At 36.7% G+C, this 16,766-nt stretch overlaps 1 protein-coding gene across 1 annotated transcript in view; it reads left to right on the forward strand.

Annotated features, from left to right (window-relative positions):
• The window catches only part of LOC149558575 (casein kinase II subunit alpha-2), a 147,852-nt gene that overhangs the window by 29,729 nt on the left and 101,357 nt on the right, over positions 1-16,766 (forward strand). Inside the window, exon 3 of the mRNA XM_089832745.1 lies at positions 15,406-15,600. Within this exon, the coding sequence (XP_089688871.1) occupies positions 15,406-15,600 (195 nt within the window). The remainder of the gene's footprint in view (positions 1-15,405; positions 15,601-16,766) is intronic.

Raw genomic sequence — 16,766 nt, forward strand, 5'->3', positions numbered from 1 at the left:
ACTTTTGAATCAAATGTTCTTATTGTTTTATAGCTTCTTCCTTTAACACTTTTCCCATCCAACTCATGTACCAACAAGCTATCATCAGCATAACTGTGGATTGGATCATTTACCACCTGCTCTTCTTTACTTGCTGTCATGAGATCTGATGGTGGGCAAACAAACTTTTAAATTTCTATCGTGTGCTAATTGGCCCATACTTGGCGTTCCTCAATGCATTTCTTGTATGTTAATAGTGGACCACTGATTGTATAAAAAAAATTCTAAATTGTGATCCCTTCAAGTGTCTTGGTTATCTTCAACAAACTCTGACCTCTGGCGCTTGAAGTCATATGCTGCCTTACCATTCCAAATCTGCATTTCCAGTGTGCTCCTTCCCTCCAACCAAAACCATGGTGAAATCATCAGGACGAACCAAACATTATCATATTTTAAAACCAGAAGGTTAGACGATCTTCTAGGCCTTACAATCAGCTCTCTAAAGCAAAATGTGTTAGATGACATCAACACGTACTCCTCCATTGCAAGTGCATGAATGATACAAGAGAAATCTATTTCACTACATGACTGTACAGTATTACAAAGTGATTTCTTACCAATGAATTGTAGAGTTGTCTCATGTAAAGGAATATAGGTGAATCCATGTCCCCATGTAGCCGATAAATCAGAGTAGAGTTTGCAGAATCCGTGGAAGCATCTTCCTCCACCTTGTGGCTGCCATGAAGACCCATCAATAATTTAGGTCAGTAGAAGATGCAACAAACAACAATCACAGAATTTCTTGTTGCTGCCACCTTCACAGTTGCATACAAATCCTTTACTTCTTGAAACACAATTGTCCATCTCCAATGACAATCATCATTTGTACTTCTTTGGAAACTTACACTGAAATATCCCTTTCCGGATATTTACTAAAAGCCTATGATATAAACTTACAAATTTAAAACTGAACAGTAAACCAGTATTTGAAATACATTCCAGAACTTAAATCGACTTTATAACCAGCAGATATGCATAAAGAACACTCAGAAAGGCTTGTTTGATTTCCTCCAATATTCAGAAGTACAAATATAAGTAGGAGTTAACACAAAAATAACCGTCAAATACGTTACTGTATTATACAACAGCAATACAATAACATACAACTATCCAAATGATCCAATCTTATAAACAGCAAAAATAGTCAGATTGGCAAATGTAGATAAAACCTGTAAGAAGGCTAGGTTTGCGTCCAACATTCAAATTTCAAATGCTTTTTCAAGGGTTTGTGTCCTTGAAGAGGTAACCAGTAACTATTTTCAGCTCCAGATTAATATTTGTTTTAAATATTATAATTTTCATAACTTCCCATGTGGAGCTTGTTGTACCTTTATCACTTTTCCCAATGTGATTCACGCTCTTTTAAGCAATGTGGGATAAAACACCTTTTTTGTCCTTTAGTCACTTAAGTGAACATAGTACCTTTTGTTTTAAATAAAGTGACAAGTTAAATGAACTTTAAAAATAATTGACCAAACGAACTTGGATAAGCATGTGCAATAGCTCGTTGGAAAGTTCTTGACGAGCGCTTCCAAACCAACACTGAGATATCTAGGATACTGAGCTCTGTTTACTTACTAAAAATAGTTAGGATTCAGACAACCTGCCAAAACTGCTCTAATGGGTCTGAAATTAGAAATGACTAGGCCACATCTCAAACTGAACCCCGTAAAGAACCCTTTTGCCCCCAAAACCTAGGCGAAGTGAGCTGGCAACACAAAATTATAATGTCTTAGGAAAAAGGGGACATTACAAAGCCCCTCCCTTCTCAAAGATTGCTTGCCCTCAAGCAATCCACTCATACTTGCAGAAACCCAATGCCAGGATCCCATACTCGCCTTAAGAATGAGGTTCTACTCCTCAGTCGATGTACCCCGGCATGCATTTTCCCAAACTTAGAATGGTGAAACAGTACAGTAAGAATCAATGTGCCAAATAATTGAATGCTAGGATCCCAAGTCTCACCATAAAGGGACACCAACTGCTATATGCTGCTGCCCTGTGTGCCAATACCCTCAGTCAGAATGAATGCCTCACTCTATGAGTGACCTTGCGAGTCTTTACTGTCAAGTGAAAATGGGGGCTCAACAATATACCAATATCCACCCCAAGATGATAGCAACCAAACTCTCCACCTAGCTTCTCGATAGAAGGCAAAACATAGGGATGCTCCACCTGGATCCCAAGTGAGAACTCGTGCGCTGTCTGAGATACCACTGACCAGCTCCTGCAATATCTATACCACTGTACCACTGTACCACACTTGTAATATTTGTGTGGATGACAATGACAAATCCGGCCAATCTGACACCACCACCATATCACCTTGGTGAAAAAGGAGTAATCCTAACCTCTGGAACTCTGATGTGTCAGTAGGCTGAAACACAGATCATAATCTCGTGATTGTATAACAACGTAGCACAATCCACCAGACGTAAGATACTATTAACACCTGGATTCCTGATCACCCAACAAGATCCTGGGTAAAGGAAAGAATTGTTGGTGAATCACCGACATCATGAATGCTGACACTGTCTTCAATATCCTACTGAATAAAAAATATAAACATCTCATATGGAACATAGGATAATCTATGTTCTCTCGCCTCATCAGCAAATAACTCATTGACCCCTGAAGGCCAAATGGAATCAACGAGTATACTACTAACATACACAGGCAAATCACTGATAGCTGGAATATACCAACAAGAAAAAACACCAATCAAGAAGTAGGCCATGGCCATCTCATAAGGGCTAGGTGATAAATCTCTGGGTAAGTTGAAAAATCTCTCAGAGCATGCTAAGGATAAATCTGAACTTCCTACTCCACCATAAGTATCCTCGCTTATGTCAAAGTCTTCATAAAAGAAAGGTTCACCATTAATTGAAATCTCTAAATTATCCTCACTTGTTGCATCACCAACGATGTGCTTATGTGAAAATGTACAACTGTTGTCATAAAAATCAGAATTTCCAGACTCAACTTGCCGATCCATAGAATTTTTCTCATCATAGAAAGTCTCAAATGGGAACATGTGATTGAATAACATTGTTTGCCTTCACAGCTACCCACTTTATGAATTCTTTCAATGATTTGCGTGATTTCTTGTGCTCTTGAACTACGGTTATCTTCTTCATGAGTGGCTGCCCCACTCGTTTGAGTTTCAACTTTGTGGATGGAGTAATGTGTTAAGCTCAATTGAAGGCATAGCTCATCCACCTCACTCTCCTTGTCCTTTCCAAATTTTATTGCTAAATCTCTATCCATTGATAGTTGCAAGTAATCATATTTTATCATTTTCAAAGTTTCAAAAATAGTATATAAGAGAAGACTTGTGACACCACATACACTACCATGTCTCTTTTCTATCACAATCTTCCGCATGAGATCCTCAACCAATTTGGAAGAATCATCCATCCTTGTCAACACTTGGACAATCTTGTCCTCTTTGACCAAAAGCATATCCAATAAGTCAAGGAGTGATAATGGTTTTTGACCATCCCCTTCGAATACAAGTGGGCTACTCTCCATAAATTTTTTTGATTTTTCATCACCTAGGGGAACAACATTTTCAGATATGTCCTCTAATTCAACAGGTGCTATATCATCTATCCTGCCAACATTACAGTCCATTTGCTCCTCAAAATTTGACATAATTTCAAGCCTAGTATCACCATAAAATTTATCCAAGTTAATTTCCATTTCACCAAATAAGATGCTGGTGTTTTCCATGTCTAAACAAGATGGAGAGTTGCCAACATTGGTGGTTTGGTACCTAGGCCATCAATATGCTCATCAGGAGGACTAGTGTAAATAGCTCCATAAGTTACTTTTGTCTCTCAAGTACCTGTTAGTATACTTGTGCCATTATTAGTACTACTATCTAGTTGATTGATATCTTCCCAATGCAAATTTCTGTAACTGTCCTCTGCAAGGAGATCTCGAGCCAATGCATAGTATTCGTTTCTTATCATATCCGTCTTGTTTTGCAGCTCTAGCTGAAAGTCCACATAATTCATGATAGGAAATTCTTTTTGAAGCTTTGACGGAAATTTGTTATAATCATTGTACAATTTCCTTATTTCAGTTTTACATTCATAAGGATCTTTGACTTGCCCATCATGTGTGTACCTTGAATTCTTTTTTTTTTGAACATTTGTTGTAGCCATGATTTGCGTCTTCAACAATTCTTGTCTTTCTATGCTTGTATTGAAAGACTGATCAAGATTATGCTTCCCACTCAATGCCAATCACTATAATCAACTTCCCAATTTTTGACCAATAATTCGGTGAACTTAAAGCTACAGTCCAACTGCCAACTGTTGCTAAACTCTGAACGTAGAAGGTATTTTGTCAAACCGCTGTAATAAACTTCACAATTCTATCTAACTTGAATAGAGAGTTTAAATGTTTGCAGTAGGAATTTGGTCAAACACTTGGTGTATGTTCTCTGATGTTTGTATGGCTTGCAAAGCATAAATAAATGCCAAAGTAAAATGATTGGCTGATGATCTTTAACTGAGCTCTTTTTCCTGCCTCACGTCTACTGACAAAGGTAACAAATTCTGTTTTCTTTCTACGAATACTGCTGCTTCAACTTCGTTACCAGCTGTAGATGGTGTGGGGTGATTCCTGGTGTGTACGACTGGGTGTAGTAATTAAGGAAATTGTTGAATGTCCCATTCAATATCACCCATCTGAGCCAAATTTGCCATTTCAATCAATAACCAAACTGAAGCCAAGGAAATCACTTCTTTATGTGGCACTAACTCCTCTCCTCATGATGCATGGTCCAGCTAATGCATTAAAAATAATTATCAAATTACTTCTTCTGTACTGGTCTGCTAATTCTGATATGAAATTTCTGCTCTTTAGAATCTTTAGATACTTCCAAACAGCATACCTTCCATGAAGATAATAATCTTATCCAAAATTGATACCACTATATTAAACTTGACTGATTTTAATAGCAGAGTTCTGAGATTGTAACTGGGTAATTTTGTCAAACAATTGTCAAGAAGTCCAGCTTGGTACAAATGCTGAATATTGCTGTAGAAGTTACTAGTAGAAAATGATGTATTGGGGATTGCTAAACAACTAAGAATTTGAATCTTTTCACCAGGTCGCTAATGGTCTCCAATACGTTTAATATTGCAACAAGAGTAATTAAATAGCCAATCTGATAACTGAAGACTTAAATCCTGAGAACAGTATCAAGGAGTAAATGCAATATTAAAAAATTGACAAGGTGTACATACAGTCCGACTGGAGAATATCCCAAATGGTGGACTGGTTCCACCTCACTTCTTCCCATACTCCAACCCGTCACCAAGAACGTCTACTCCTACATCTTTAGAAAACCCGACTGTATGGTAAGCCAACAACTAACAATATCCAGATTTCACAAGCTCTGTCGTGATCTTTATTCGTGATATGACTAAGTTCCTTGCTACTGTGGATGAGGAACCCGAGCTTCCTAAGGTTGCCGTGGCACACCCAAACACTTACTGTTACTTGCAGAATCTGCACCCTTCCACATCTGGTGAGTGTTGTGCTAACACCCGACCCGTAAAGAAACTCTCTTGCAACCTTCCAATGCTGTTGAGGTATTGCCGTGTGTAGAAGATGCCAATGTAGACGGCTCTGCTGGTGAACTGAAACAGTGTCTTTCTACTAGTATATTCGTGCTCCACACTACGTTTTTCTCCTTGGTCACTTCGCCCCGATACCACCGTATTTATGAAATGGATACTAGACGTCAGACCCAGTCGAGCTTGCCTCTACCGATCCTCCACGTGACTTGGAAAATGGGGGTCCTTGACTGTTTGCTTGTAGTGTTTGCGGCTGGAACAGTACCCATCCAACGCTCACTGCTGGTGTATGGCCATGACTAGCGGCTGACTCCCAATACCACTGTATTGTTGGCTTCTTTCCCTGTACGCTAGCCTTCTCTTCACCACGGGAATGCCTTTCTTGTTGACGGATGCCTTCTCACCATGAATACGACATGCTACCCTCAATGGATACTGATAATAGATGCCGATAATCCCTGTATAAACTAGTCCAGAAACCCATGTTATTGTTTGTACCTACAGCTGCCGTAGATTCCTAGGCTTATTTTTAAAACCTTCCAACTTAGTATTGCAGAAAATGTGAATGCTAGGTTTTCATCTAGCTTCACTAATTTCCAAAAGGTGGACGTCTTTTGGAAAACCAGTCACAATGAGCAACTAGAACTCTTCAAATGCTTTTTCTTATGAATTCTTGTGTTGCGTGATTCCACAGGATGGCCGGATTCATGGCTTTGATACCACTAAAATATCCCTTTCCGGATATTTACTAAAAGCCCTTGATATAAACTTACAAATTTAAAACTGAACAGTAAATCAGTATTTGAAATACATTCCAGAACTTAAATCGACTTTATAACCAATAGATATGCATACAAGAACACACAGAAAGGCTTGTTTGATTTCCTCCAATATTTAGAAGTAAAAATATAAGCAGGAGTCAAACACAAAAATAACCGTTAAATACGTTACTGTATCATACAACAGCAATACAATAACATTCAACTATCCAAATGATCCAATCTTATATGCAACAAAAATAATTAGATTGGCAAATGTAGATAAAACTTGTAAGAAGGCTAGGTTTGCGTCCAACCTTCAAATGCTTCTTCAAGGGTTTGCATCCTCGAAGAGATAACCAATAACTGTTTCCAGCTCCAGATTAATATTTGTTTTAAAATTATAATCTTCATAACTTCCCATGTGGAGCTTCTTGTACCTTTATCACTTTTCCCAATGTGATGGACGCTTTTTTAAGCAATGTGGGATAAAGCACCTTTTTTGTCCTTTAGTCACTTAAGTGAACATAGTACCTTTTATTTTAAATAAAGTGACAAGTTAAATGAACTTTAATAGTTACTTAGTTAGTAAACCATATAATTATCAGGGATTAAAAATAACTGACCAAATGAACTCGGAGAAGCACGTGCAATAGCTCGTTGGAAAGCTCTCGACAAGAGGCTTCGAAACCAACACTGAGATATCCAAGATACTGAGCTCTGTTTACCTACTAAAAATAGTAAGCATCCAGACAACCTACCAAAACTGCTCTGATGGGTCTGAAACTAGAAATGACTAGGCCACATCTCAAATTGAACCCCGTAAAGAACCCTTTCACCCCTGAAACCTAGGCAAAGTGAGCTAGCAACATAGAATTATAATGTCCCAGGAAAAAGGGGACATTACTTACACATATACGTGACTCTAATCCTATAGCTAGAAGGATTAAAATGATCTCAAGTTTCAATCCCTCTTGTAAGAGAATCAAGGCTGACTGAGCTGTGATACCATGTTGATGTTTTGGGACCAGAAAAGTATAAATGCAATATACTGAAACACAAAAAAGCAAAAGAAGAGATGACTCGGTCATTTATTCAAGGAAAACGCTCCTACATGAGGGAAAAACCCAGCCGCACCCAAAATGATGATGCCTTTATTGTATGCTCAACACAATTACAATATTCTCATGCTTATGATTGTTAACTTTGAACAATCAAACAATAAGCCTTATCACAATTTGATCACCTCTACCGTGCATACACAAAACATATAGAGTTGCAAGTATCTCACAGATACTATTAACACAGAATATTAAGTGCAAGTCTTCATCAGATTACAGTGATTGCTTTAGTAGCAAAATCACATTCTTTAGACACAAAAAGTATCCACCAGTCACCTGCAATACTTATCCAGAAATTGCAATACAATCATTTCTGTATTTTGAGAGTGCACCGGTGTAGCTTAATCATGTATTTTAGGCTTCTGCTTACAACCGCCAAACATAATCCTCACACACTCAGGCAACACCCGATGATATACACAAGCTGCTCACGATAACCAAAACAAAGAGACTTTTTAAACTTCGCCAAAACTTGGATGGGGAAGAGACTCCTGAAACATTAGGCGTATGCGGTGGAAGCCAAAGAGACATGCGTTACAATAATAAATACAGATTTTAATAAAAGAACAGTCGCCACATCATATAATCACCATCAGGCATGAATGAGAACTGTCGCTGCATCATAATGTAGCTGGAACACAGAATTCCCAACACACAAGATTCTCTTTAATGATGCCAAACACCACACAGAGAACATGTCATAGCATAGTCAGCAAATACGTGAAATATAATGAATGTAGATCTGTCTCGCAGCTATAACTTCAACACCTATTAACCCATGCTCTAAGAAGAAATCCTAATTTGCAGTAGTCTCTTTCTTAGCATCTCGACCTAAATTTATCTTGAAGTGTTTCATATAGTTTAGGGCAGACATCTGGAAATCATCATACTGATCCAATGAGGTACACAATTTCTCAGTAGCATCCAAATATGAAACTGGCTCTAGCTTGGGCATTGATGCTAGAAAAGGTGCCAAGAAGTGTGGCATCCAATGTTGTCGAGTTAAAATCATTTCCCTTATCCTCTTGTGCCTCTTTGGATGAATCCTTCCAAACTGTATTGCCTTCTCTGATTGATCGTTTGACCAACCTGGTGGGTGCCTTTCCCTAAGCTGGACCATCTATTGCAATTCTTTTCCTGACCTTAATCATTTCCAATATCCCCAGAAGTGGGAAATTTTCAGAACATAAATAAAATGTTGGTAGACTATACATTGCTGACAGACTGTTACCATGTATTTCAATTCTTGTTTGTCAAATAACAAAGCAAGCATATACCACTCTAAGCTGTTTGATTTTGTCTTCAATTTTTCATATTGTTTTTACTTGCATATATTAAATTATTATGTTGATAATTTGCATGGATACTTCAATTTTAGCTCTTCTTGCATATGTTGATGCCTTTCCCCAAGCTGGGCAATCTATTGCACCTTTTTGCCCAACCTTATATCATTTCCAATATCCCCAGAATTGGGAGATTTTCAGAACAATAAATATCATGTTGGTAGCCAATACTTTGCTGACATACTATTACCATGTATTTTAATTCTTTGTTTGTCAAATAATAAAACAAACATATAACACTCTAAGCTGTTTGATTTTGTTGATATTTTGATAGCTCTGGTCAGATGACAAAACCATTAAGAAATATATATATATATATATATACACACACACATGTATGTCTCATTTCATTATATTTTATCATAATAATATCTAATATATATATACAATTACTAATTATAATTATAATTGTCATTATGTTAATTATGTAATAATGAATAGACATGTCCCTTGTTGGTTACTTTGATACCATGTTGGTTTTTTGAGATCGCTGCAAATATTCTGATAGGCCAATACTCATGATATCAAAATGGTGGATATCTTGTGATCAAAGATATCCTCAAAATTTGCAATTCCTGATATTACCAATGGTGTAATATTTGTATTGTGTTTATCCTCCCGAGCTAAGAGGGAGTGTTGATGTTTTGATAGCTTTGGTTAGATGACAAAATCATTAGGAAATACACACACACACATATATATATTTGATATTATTATTATAAAATATAATGATATGAGACATACGCATATACACACACACAATTACTAATCATAATTATGATTGCCATATGTTAATTATGTAATAATGAATAGACATGTCCCATGAAAGGCCATGTCTCTTCTTGGTTGCTCTAATCCATGTTGGTTTTTGAGGATCGCTGCAAATGTATGTGTGTATATATATATACTAATTATAATTGTAATTGTCATTATTTTAATTATGTAATAATGAATAGACATGTGTCATGAAAGGATGAAAGGACATGTCTCTTCTTTGTTGATTCTGCATATAAATGGAAGGGATTTGTTGCATTTGGAAGACACATACCATGCAGGCAGTGCTATTACATTTGCAATGATCCTCAAATTTAAACATGGTATGTAGAGTGGAAATATCACCCAATTTCATAGGTACACAGAATGGTCCAATTGATACATATAAAGTAAAATCTAAAACATACCATTCACACAACAAGACCAGTAGGCAAGGAAATGATTTCTTTGTTAATACTAAAAATCAATATGAGTACATTATCAATGTTCCAGACATTTATAGAAGGGTCGGTTAGTTGGAAACCAACCAATGCATTTCCTCACCACCTAACTACCCAACTTGACTAGCTTTAACAAGTAGTAAACATAATAGTTACTTTATTCCAACTACATGGCATCAGAACCAGGTTGGGCTATAAATGTAAAAAAGGAAGACATATGAGGTGTACTTAGATAGATGTAACAAGACAAGTAAGTCCACGCCACAATGAGGTGACCAGAAGTTTGCGGGTCATAAGGGAGATGCGAATGGAGAACATTTGAAATAAAAGGCAACATATACTATAAGGTAGTGGAATTGAAGGGAACAAGAGAGAGGCCAGCTAAGGATTTTGAGCTCCTCGTGTCCGATCCTTGCTACTTAGTGTCAGTCGTGGTTTAAAGGAAATTCCAAAAGAAATGATTTAGAGTATGACAATTCCAAGGGTCTTGGATTTGTCATGGACTGCCCTAAGCTTCCTTCCAAAAAACATGGTATGCTTGAAGAATTTAATTTGCCCCAAGTTACGCTTTGTGCCAATTCAAACACTGCCTAATTCTATCGCTGCTCTCAGAAAGCTTCAAATACTAGATCTTTGTAAATCTAGTATTACACAACTTCCATCCAACATTTCTAAGTTGACTTTCCTATAAGTTCTGCACTGTGGTTCTTGTGAACACTTGCAGTCCATGCCTTGTGGTATCTCATACCATAAATCTCTTCAATACCTAAATGTATATGGTAGCCCAAATGCATGGACAAAGATAGGATGGAATAGCTACACAAGATATCTGCTTTCAATTAATGATTTGGGATCCTTAAAACAACTTACAAAACTAACTCCTAAAGGCATTTCGAAGGAAATCAACTTACACATAAGGGGAAGAGACATCGAAGGAAGAGCCCATCTCGTCATGGAAGTCATAGTAACCAATAAAGTTTGCACCACTAAAGAAGGGAAATCGCAGTGAAAGTACCAACCGACCAGGATAGAAGACCCACGTCGACGACGAGTACAAAAGATCACAAAGATAAGTGATTGCATAAGGAGTCGGTACTAGTCAAACAGCTGACCCATAAGGACATCGGGACCCATAGTAGTTGCACAAAAGACTATACTAGGAGGATGGAATATCTGCATCAATACCCCTATTGGTATCCACATACAATTTGAAACTTTATAATTTAAATATGCGGACATATTAAATACTTTTGTCAGGAAGTTTAGAAGGTGGGCTTTTAACGCTCAGCACAATGGAAAACAATCCTTGGAGTAATTCATAACCATTAGTAGAGTTTGACTCTATTGCTTATTGACAACAATCTCATGAAGTAGAACATATATATCCCCCCATAGAAGTTCATCTTAGAGTCGAGGATGGTGCAAGTTCTTTAGAAGGAATCATGGCTTAGGTTGGGAATACTACGATTAATGTATTATGTTACTTCTACATTGGTGAAAAGTGAAAGCATTTGATTGAGAAATGATATGGGATATAGCATGGAAGACAATTGTTACGATACCACACATTCTTTGAAATCAAATGAGAGTGCAGATTGGTGTTCACCGATAGAGGTGTTACTGATTCTATGTCAGAACTTTACCTGTCAGTTGAATAGGGCAACATAGAGGTTTTATTGATATTTGACATATTGAATACTTCTGTCAGGAAGTTTAGAAGGTGGTCTTTTAACACTCAGCACAATGGAAAACAATCTCGGGTGTAACTCATAACCATTAGTAGAGTTTGACTCTATTGCTCATTGACAACAATCTCATGAAGCAGAACATATATATCTCCACATAGAAGTTCATCTTAGAGTCAAGGATGGTGCAAGTTCTTTAGAAGGAACCATAGCTTAGGTTGGAAATACTATGATCGATGTATTATGTTACTTCTACGTTGGTGAAAAGTGAAAGCATTTGATTGAGAAATGATACGGAATATAGCATGGAAGACAATCATTACGATACCACACATTCTTTGAAATCAAATGAGTATGCAGATTGGTGTCCACCGATAGATGTGTTACTGATTCTATGTCAGAACTTTACCTGTCAGTTGAATTGGGCAACATAGAGGTTTTATTGATATAGCATGGACACTAAGCATTGATATTTGACATGTTACCTCAAGTAAAATCAGAAACCACTGATAATAATTGGTAATCTTGAGTAGACATGTGATGTTAAGGATTAATTAGTTATTGATGATATTTAATTTTGTGAGCGAAGTGAATATGTTATGTTGTACAAATTGACAAACATAGTTAAATACTAAAAACAATTCATGAAAATATTGATTTTAATGTTAAATGTGTTGGTGATGTACAGAAATGCTAACTATGTAACAGTTTATACTGATTTTGCCAAGAACCATGAATTATTTGTCTCTTCTCTTATTGGGAAATTTGGAATCCAGATGGTCATATAAGACAGGTACTTGTTCATCTTAGAAAGGGTATGATAGAGATTGGCATCTGCAGTGAGAAAATCACAATACCGTCACTTGCATCGAGCTTCAGAAAGGCATGAACCTCGTATAAGATATTGAAGTTATTGCAGATTGAGACATTGGTAGTTGTGCTAGGAGCAATATTTGAGGTTTCAGATGGGTTAATTCTAAAGGACATGAACATGTTTTTAATCTGAAAAAATGGAAGAACTTGAACATGTTCTTAATCTGGAAAATTATAACACAGACTTACCACTCACTCACATTAGAGGTGGAAGACTTTATCAACTACTCATTACAAGTCTAAAGATTCACACATTAGATATTTTATTTATGATTGTGACTATGTGATTTGGGTATGCTTCTGAGATAGAGGGAGCAACTAAAGAATCCACTTCAGTTGACTTCGAAAAATCACGGTCATATTGGCTCAAAGAGAGTAGACTGTGTCGAAATGATTTCTATATTGTGATTAGTTTCTTTCAGGAGGAGGATATGAAAACTACTAGGAGCTTGAGCAGCAGAGGGAGAATGCCATTTTTTTTTGTTGAGTATCAACAAACTTGTGTGGGCTTGCACTTGAAGGCAGACATTCAGCAAGAGTGAGATTTTTACATTGTGTGGGGAAATAATAGACAATGTTTTATTCCCATTTGAACCATCAGAGGGGAGATGCGAGAGAGGAGACACTATTAGAGTTCCAATTTGAACCATCCTACAGAAGAGACAATTCAAAGGGGAGATGTGTCTTAAACTATTTGAGAAGAGGTTTTCTGATTTGATGCATATGGACCTCATTGGAGCAACTCGTTTCAAGGATGCACAGACAAGTATTCACTATCTTTGAGTATTACATTTATACTTGTATTTCTATACAAATTATAAATATCTATTTGCCTTGATCTTTTTTCTTTGTCTCTAGAGATTCTTTCAGGAAAAGAAGATTCATACTTTATACATGCTACCAAATATCGTGTAAAACTCAAATCTTATGATAGTAGCTCCAAATAAGTTTGATCTAGAATTCATTAGTATTTTGATGATCATGTTGGATAAAGTGAGCCGCTTGAAGCGAATATCCTTGATGATTAAGATGTTGATTATTTTTCTATATCAAGAGGGAGCAGTACATTGGAGGCAACCTTGGACAAAGAGAGGGAGGACATGTTTCAGTTGACTTTGAAGAATTTTAGTCATATTCCTTTCGAAGGAGTAGACTATGCAGAGATGGTTCCTCTACTGATTAGAAAACTATTGTAGCTAAAGGACTATGATTCATGGGATGAAAATCCATATGTGTAGGCTGGAAGGCCTTATGTGAATATGTAGACTATGACGTTCCTAGACGAATGGATACTTGTTGAACTAGGAAGCATGACACGACTTGCTGCCACAGGTTCGAAGGATTATAACAGATTTAGAGGGAATCTGACACTTCGTTAGAGACAACCTTGTACTAAGAGGTCATAAAAGTTGATGTCAAACTTAGAGGGAGTTCTGACACTTTATTAGTAACCTTGACAAGGAGGTCAAAAGGTTAGTGTTTCTTCGTGAAGAAGAATTTCCAAGTGCAATCCCTTGTAATACATTTTTGTCTGTGAGAGATAAGTTTGAGGTCAGAACCTTATTCTCTGATATGTTTCATGGTAGATGTTATGACAACACCACATGACGGTATCCGTGGTGACTTCATGTGAACTTTTGATGTCATGTGTGTATGGGCTTGCCCCCTGTGTACATCATGAGAAAGTAAGGACTTCTAAATGATTATCACTTGTATTTGTAGAAGTTATTGGAAGATGACGATCACATAATAACTTAAATCATGATATACATTTTGTGTAAATGCTGAAATAGATCATCAAAGGCCACATCATGTAAACCAACAACTAAGTGTTAGATGTCAATAAATTGACGGTCTATGAGTTATTGTGATAGGCCATTACCTTATTGAGTACTTGGTGAACATCATCTAATTGATGTTCTAATAGGCCATACTCAGAGTACTTGGTGAATACCATATATTGATATTCAGATAGGCCAATATTCATGATATCAGATGTGATATCAAACCTTATTGAGTACTTGGTGAATATCATGTGTTGATATTCTGATTGGCCAATACTCAGAGTACTTGGTGAATATCATGTGTTAATATTTTGATAGGCCAATACTCATGATATCAAATGCGTTATCAAAATGGTGGATATCTTCTGATCAAAGATATCCTTAAAATTTACCATTCTTGATATTACTAGTTGTGTAATATTTGTCTTGTTTTTATTCTCTCTAGCTAAGAGGGAGTGTTGATGTCTTGATAGCTTTGGTCAGATGACAAAACCATTAGGAAATATGCATACATACATACATACATACATACATACATGTATGTATATATATTTAATATTATTATGATAAAATATAATGAAATGAGTATATATATATATATATATATGTATGTATGTATGTATATTTAGCATTATATGCTAATAATGTAATAATGCATAGACATCTTCCATGAAAGGACATGTCTCTTCTTGGTTGATTCTCCATATAAATGGAAGGGATCATTGCATTTGGAAAACACATGTCACACAGGCAGTTCTATCACATTTGCAGCAATCCTCAAATTTCAACAGATTTTGTCTTCAAATCGTCAAATTGTTGTTTCTTGCATATGTTAAATTATTATGTTGATGATTTGCATGGATATGTGGTGTGTAGTTAATTGATACTTCAAATTTTAACTCTTCTTGCACATGTTAAATTATTATGTTGATTATTTGTATGGGTATCTGGTAACTAGTTAATTGATACGTAAAATTGACTCTTCTTGTTATTGCAGATCAAAAGAGAGATCAAAATTTTGCAAAATCTTTGTGGAGGCCCAAATATTGTTAAGCTGCTGGATATAGTTCGTGACCAACAGTCCAAAACACCTAGCCTGATTTTTGAATATGTGAATAGCACAGATTTTAAAATTTTGTATCCCACTCTGACAGATTATGATATACGGTACTACATATACGAGCTTCTCAAGGTGAGTTCTGGATTCTATATGTGCAGACATTGACAGATACATTAGTTCTAAGCATATGTATGAGCTCAAGGAACTGTTTTCGTGTTGTTCGCTTCAAATTTTGTGTTCATTGTAAGTCACTGGTGACTTCTCACAGCTACTTCTATTTCAGGATAAAATTTTCTGTACTGAATCTTCCAAGTTAATTGAAATTCTGCTGAATCTAGACTGTTATGCGTGGTTTACTCTCTGGGTCCACCCCATGCAGAAAAACTTAACATCTTTGACAATCAAAGTGGTCATTAGGCTATTAGCCAAACCAAAGCATAAACAGTATGCCATCTTATACAGTAAACAGAACAGAACCACAGGATCTACAAGTGCATAGACAGAAAAACAGGAGCTTACAACAGCCCAGCCAATCACTCCACCTGAACCATGACTGGCACTACAATCCTCCTTTACAGATTCCCTTACAGCCACTGCATCTTTGATAGGAAAGCCAGGAAACCTACCATATTCTAGATTGGAGAACTGGATTTTAAGAATCTGATTGTTGTGCTTTTCAGGCCTACTACATGCTTGAAACTTTAGGTGGACTGTTTGCTTGAGAAACTAGGAGATTCTTTAATACAAAATTATTATGAGCACCAAGTTTCTTGACCTCTTGAAGACCATAATTTACCTCCATAAGCTTCTGTTTTAGAGCCCTAAACTTGGGTTTAAATGCCCAAGGATAAAATGTCAAAGTCTGACCAGGAGCATTTTTCTGTTCATCCTTCCCTGTGAAAGTGGAAGCCCAACTGCTCAAACCAGACTTTTCATCATCCAAACCATGATAACAGATCAGCTACTTAGTCCTTTTACAGAAATCTTCTATCATAGGAATCCATGAATGTGCAACCTCCACATCTTCCATTCCTGCAGGACATAAAAAATATTTTTTATCAGTGAATTACAACCGGCAACTGAGTACTTAAAAGTTACTTTCAGTTGTCTTTTTGATACCAAGCCTTTGAAGTGAGGGTCCCTCCCCATAACAGCACCCATTTGTGCTGAAACAACAACGGAGCAAAACATCCCATGAAGCAATTCTTCTCAACTCCACATCACAGCATAGACAAGAATAAACCGCAGAGGAAAACCAGACAATGGTCAATGCAGGTCCCCAAGATGCGTCAAAAACC

This window comes from Cupressus sempervirens, chromosome 5 (assembly GCF_028749045.1).
Source record: "Cupressus sempervirens isolate cs-2001-9-10 chromosome 5, ASM2874904v1, whole genome shotgun sequence".
Classification (NCBI taxonomy): Eukaryota; Viridiplantae; Streptophyta; class Pinopsida; order Cupressales; family Cupressaceae; genus Cupressus; species Cupressus sempervirens.